The sequence below is a fragment of the Sus scrofa genome, chromosome 9, assembly GCF_000003025.6.
Source record: "Sus scrofa isolate TJ Tabasco breed Duroc chromosome 9, Sscrofa11.1, whole genome shotgun sequence".
Classification (NCBI taxonomy): Eukaryota; Metazoa; Chordata; class Mammalia; order Artiodactyla; family Suidae; genus Sus; species Sus scrofa.
The window spans coordinates 2,733,146-2,739,143 of NC_010451.4; the positions used below are offsets into that span (position 1 = coordinate 2,733,146).

Consider the following 5,998-nt stretch of genomic DNA (forward strand, 5'->3'; position numbering starts at 1 on the left):
TCCACATAAACTATGAACTTGTCCCAACTCCACTCACTTCGGATTTTACTTACCTTGCTCTATTTTCTCTATAGAACTTATCAATTCCTACCTTTATACCCATATTGTATTTATTCAAAGGGTTGAGAAGGACTCTATTTACTGCCTATATCCCTCCACTAGGATGTCACTTCTTAAGATTTGGGCTTTTTGCCTGTTTTTGTCTGTTTTGTTCAGGGAGCTATTTCAAACATCTAGAATGGAGCCTGTCTCATAGTAGTTGCTCAATGAATGTTTGTGAAAAGAATTTAATATACAGAAAGAGATGGGATTTCTAATAAATGAGTTTCCTGAAAAAAGGAATGTAGAGCAGATGGAGGGCTGGTCTTAGATTAGAAGTGAAGAAGGAATGAACGGAGATGTCAGAGGTGAGCATAATGATTTGGAGGTGGGAAATTAAATATGTGTGCATTTGATAGCCTCGTTTGTCTTTATAAAGATAAAAGGTGAAACTGCTGAGAGCTGGAGGAGGCTGTGGGATGGCAGATTAGAGAGCAAAGACGAGACGCCTTTGGGAAGCGTGTGACCCGATTTAAAACACAGTGTAGGATACCAGTCATTGTATGTGGCCCAGTTGAGCTCCCTGATCACATATTTATGGTGGTATCATCTGTCCTCTTTGGTGACTTTCCTCCAGCAGGGCTCAGCTGCCCGAGTGCAGGCGAAGCCCCAGTTCTTTCTTTGAAGGCCACCTCTGAAGGCAGCATCAGGACCTTCCCCCCATGGGCTGCCTGAGCACATATCTTTCCTGTGGCTGTTATACATTGGACTGTAATGGCTTGTGTTTTGCTATTAATGTTGTTGTTTTGTCTTTTAGGGCCTCACCCCAGCATATAGAAGCTCCTAGGCTAGGGGTCTAATCAGAGCTACAGCTGCCGGCCTACGCCACATAGCAACGAGGGATCTGAGCTGTGTCTGCAGCCTACACCACAGTTCACGGCAATGCTGCATCCTTAACCCACTGAGCAGGGGCCAGGGATCAAACCTGTGTCCTCACATTTACCAGTTAGATTCGTTACCGCTGAGCCACTATGAGAACTCCTGTAATGGCTTGTTTACTAGTTTTATCTCCTTGAGACTTTGAATGGGGACATCTGACTTTTTCATCTTTATGCTTTCAAAATGCAGTGTGGAGCCAGGCCTCCAATGAGTCTGCAGTAGAGCTCTATCTTAATCACTAACAAGTCTATAAATTGTCTGCATCCATAATTTGTCGAATTTTTTAGTATTATAACATTTTTTTCACTCTTAAGGGAATTAAGAGTTTAGCTAAAACTTCAGATTGTAAAGCTGGTAAAGAAGTATGTTTCTCTTTGTAGGTTAATTTTATTTATAGTTTAAGCTAACTTTTTTTTTTTTTTTTTTTTTTTTGTCTTTTGGTCTTTTTACCCATGGCACATGGAAGTTCCCAGGCTAGGAGTCAAATCAGAGCTGTAGCCGCTGGCCTACAGCACAGCTCACGGCAATGCCAGATCTTTTAATCCACTGAGCAGGGCCAGGGATCAGACCTGCGTCCTCATGGATACTAGTTGGGTTCATTACCACTGAGCCACAACTGGAACTCCTCAAGCTGACGTTTATATTTACTTCTCTTTTGCTTCTATCTCCACTTGTGAAGAAAGTGTTTTGTTTTTTGTCTTTTTAGGGCCGCACCCATGGCATATGGAGGTTCCCAGGCTAGGGGTCAAATCGGAGCCGCAGCTGCCAGCTACACCACAGCCACAGCAACACAGGATCTGAGCCGAGTCTGTGACACACACCACAGCTCATGGCAATGCCCGATCCTGAGCCCACTGAGAGAGGCCAGGGATCGAACCTGAAACCTCATGGATCCTAGTCGGGTTCGTTGCTGCTGAGCCACCACAGGAACTCCAGAAAGTAGTTTTGAATTTCAGTCCTCTCCTCAGATTATACACTGTGCCCTGGGAAGTCCAGGACCCTGTGGAGTTGAACCTCCTCCTCCTCCTCCCAGGGCAGCTTCTTGAATGCAGATTGTTCTCAAGCACTGTCCACAATAAGGAGGAGGCTCAGAGTCAAGGAACGGACAGAACTACCCAAGGAACACTTCTTCCAGCAGTATAAATTTTTGAGCCAGTCTTTGATGAGAATATAGATGAATTGTAAAAATTAAATTGGGAACAACTGTGAACCATTTCACAAATATGTAACTATTATATAAGTATATATAAGATTGTATATGTATAAATATAACTATAATATATAAAATTATTATCATTAGTGTTATTAGGATCCATACCAAAAATCGAAATGTATTTAATTATTCTAAGAGGGTAAATACTTCCCCATTCAGTTTTTTTTAAGCCATGGCCCTAAAAATGGGTAGTGAATCAAGCGCTTTGCCAGTGTCTTCAGAAGATGCACAGCGTAGCTGAGGAGCAGAGCAAAGTCAGCAATTCTCTAGGCCAGGAGGGTCTCTTCTAGTTGATATTCTGCTCTTATTTTCTTCAGATTTTGAACTTCCCTGCTTCCTGGGCATTGGCATTTTTCTCACTCATAATCATCTTCTGTCTTACAGCTGCCCCTGAAACCTGTAAATACGCTGACACGAAAGGATCTGCTCCTGGGGCTACCTGAAGACCTCTTTCCGACCCAGGTCCAAAGTCCTGAACCCTGAATCTCACCTCGTGACCCCGCTTTGAGAATCTTAGCTTTGTGTCTGTGTTCAGTTGGTTTTCAGTTACTGTTCTTATGCCCAGTTTTCTGGAGAGGCTCTCACGGCCTCTTGTGATGCCGCAGTCACGGCCTAGGACCAGATTATGGCACGAGGGTTAAGTTTAATGCAGCCTGCGGGCCCCGTGCTGCTAACATGAGTTTCACTCTTCAGTTTGGTGCTGCTACACTAAATCCTTTGTCTTTTGGTATCCTAACATGTGGCAGGAAAACATCACTCATGTGTCTGAATTCGTCCTGGTGGGCTTCCCTACTTCCCCTGGGCTGCAAGTTCTGCTCTTCGTCCTCTTTCTCACCACCTACCTGTTGGTGCTGTTGGAGAATCTAGTCATTATTCTCACTGTCTGGGTCACTGGGCCCCTGCACAAGCCCATGTACTATTTTCTGAGCACCATGTCCTTTCTGGAGATCTGGTATATATCCGTCACCGTCCCCAAGATGCTGGCGGGATTCCTACTTTGTCCCAACACCATCTCCTTCCTCGGATGCATGACCCAGCTCTACTTCTTCATGTCACTCGCCTGTACTGAGTGTGTGCTCTTGGCCGCCATGGCCTATGACCGTTATGTGGCTATATGTTGGCCTCTCCGCTACCCAGTCATGATGACCACAGGATTTTGTGTTCAGCTGACCATCAGTTCCTGGGTGAGTGGCTTCACCATCTCCATGGCAAAGGTATACTTCATCTCCCAAGTTGCCCTCTGTGGCAGTAATATCTTGAACCATTTTTTCTGTGACGTTTCCCCCATCCTCAAACTGGCCTGCATGGACTCTTCTGTGGCTGAGACGGTGGACTTTGTGCTAGCCATCGTCATCCTCGTGTCTCCTCTCTCAGCCACGGTCCTTTCCTATGGCTGCATCGTCTCTGCCGTCCTGCACATGCCTTCAGCAGCTGGGCAACGGAAGGCCTTCTCCACCTGCGCCTCTCACCTCACCGTGGTGGTCATCTTCTACACAGCTGTGATGTTCATGTATGTCCGGCCTCGGGCCATTGCTTCATTTGATTCTAACAAATTGATCTCCGCCATATATGCAGTCTTGACGCCCATGCTCAACCCCATCATCTACTGTCTGAGGAACAAGGAGGTCAAAGATGCCATCAGAAAAACCATGGCAAGTGGCCGAGCCCTTTTCTTGAGAGATTCTCTTTGCTGAAAAGACTCAGATACTCCTTCTTTTTTCATCATTTGCAATTATAAACATACTTAGTACAATAATTAAGGGATGAGGGGTGAGATATCAGAGCAAACCCCCTTTCTTTCAGGTCTCAATTAAATGCTTCCTTTTATGGAGTTCCCATCGTGGCTCAGTGGTTAACGAATCCAACTAGGAACCATGAGGTTGCGGGTTTGATCCCTGGCCTTGCTCAGTGGGTTAAGGATCTGGCGTTGCCATGAGCTGTGGTGCAGGTCACAGATGTGGCTCGGATCCCGTGTTGCTGTGGCTCTGGCGTGGGCCAGTGGCTACAGCTCTGATTGGATCCCTAGCCTGGGAACCTCCATATGCCGCGGATGCAGCCCTAGAAAGAGACAAAGAAAAAAAAAATGCTTCCTTTTATAAGGCAATGAGTAAAATAATCAGAACTCTAAGAGATTTATATTAGTAAAATAGTTATAAAATAGTTTTATTTTTATGAAGGTATATAGAAGTAATCAGTTATTACAGTATCAGCTAGCTTTTAGAGCTTTATTGCGGAGATTTTACTGTTTTGATTTTGTTTTGCTTTAAAAGCCCTCTTTACCTTAGGAGAACACAAATAATTCAACTATTTCATGACCTGTTTATTGCTTCCTAGGGAGGTTAGGGGAATGGTTCCTTTTATAAGTAATTGATTGTGATTATTTCTCATTTTAATTACTTTCTAAAATTTAGGAAAATATGAGAAAAATATCACCTTTCAGGCTCCAACAGAAAGACTAAGATAGCATGCAAAATTTGTCATGATGGAGAGAAAACAAGATTTTCTTGAACCATTTTATAATATAAAATACATTATATGATAATATGATATAATACATAATGTTTTTTATATATATATATATATATATATATATATATATATATACATGTTCCAACAAGTGGCTTATATCTATACAATATATAATTTCAGGTTCTCTTTCTTTATGGGAACTTGTACACATATACTTTTTTGGCTGTTATAGTAGGGGCTAGACTCTAAGAACTAGCAACGATTCTTTAAAGCTCCCTCGTTCTCAAGCCAGAGAAGCACAGGCATTGACAAGAGGCCGCAGAAGTATACTTGCTCACATGGCACCTGGCCTGGACATGTAGGGTTTTCCAAGGCTTCCCAGACCATCCCCCTTCTCATTTGCTTTTCTTTGCATTCTGGAACGGTGGGTGTAGTATCTGAAGAAGTAGGGTATCGTGGACTTCATTTGGCCACTATAAAGTGATAGAAGAGAGGTGGATTCTGTCCGGCTCAGCAGCAATGCTGGATGAGCAAGTGAGTGGATAAGGTCTGCCGGGTGTTTAAGGGTGGCCGGGAGACTATTTCACCCTAACATCTTGGAAACCACATCCGGTAAGTTTTAATTGGGTTATTTACACATCACATTTGCTCTGTTTTGACTCTATTTACATTTTAACTACATGGTCTTCCAATTTTACATTAAGTTTTTAACATAAGGTCAGATGAGATTGTTTTAGTTTAGTTTTATGCAGATCGATATGTTTTACAAACTGAGGTAGTTCACAGCTTATCTAAACATATGCTATATTCTCCTCACATTCCTTACTTTTAGCGTAACCACTATATAATTTTTAATAATATGTACCATTTTTCCTTAGTCAAAAAGGAATGCTATGTGCTATGGCCCTCATATAAGCACTAAAAGCAATGAAAGATGCTCTATCTTGAATCATATAATTTCTTACCCCAGTGTTAAACTTTTCTACTCTTTTTGTCAAAAGATGAGAGTGTTATGCTATTTGTATATCTACCTAAAAAGTTTTATTAATCACTATTTGACAATTAATGCTATCTTGGAATCTCACAAGTCTTATTCTAAAGATGATTTCTTAAATTTTATTATTTTATTTTGTGTGTGTGTGTTTTAGGGCCACACCCTCGGCATATGGAAGGTCCCAGGCTAGGGGTCGAATTGGAGCTACAGCTGCCAGCCTACACCACAGCCACAGCAACACCAGATCTGAGCCATGTCTACAACCTACACCACAGCTCACGGCAATACAAGATCCTTAACCCACTGAGCAAGACCAGGGATCGAATCCAAAACCTCATGGTTCC

General features: G+C 42.7%; 1 protein-coding gene across 1 annotated transcript; it reads left to right on the forward strand.

Moving 5' to 3' along the window:
• LOC100624448 (olfactory receptor 6) lies at positions 1,868-4,064 on the forward strand. Its single transcript, XM_013991977.2, has one exon. It carries the CDS (start codon positions 2,929-2,931, stop codon positions 3,883-3,885), a length of 957 nt encoding a protein of 318 aa, XP_013847431.2. The 5' UTR covers positions 1,868-2,928; the 3' UTR covers positions 3,886-4,064.

Coding starts and splice junctions, on each gene's coding strand:
- LOC100624448 (XM_013991977.2), top strand. CDS start 2,929: ATGTGGCAGGAAAACATCACTCATGTGTCTGAATTCGTCCTGGTGGGC.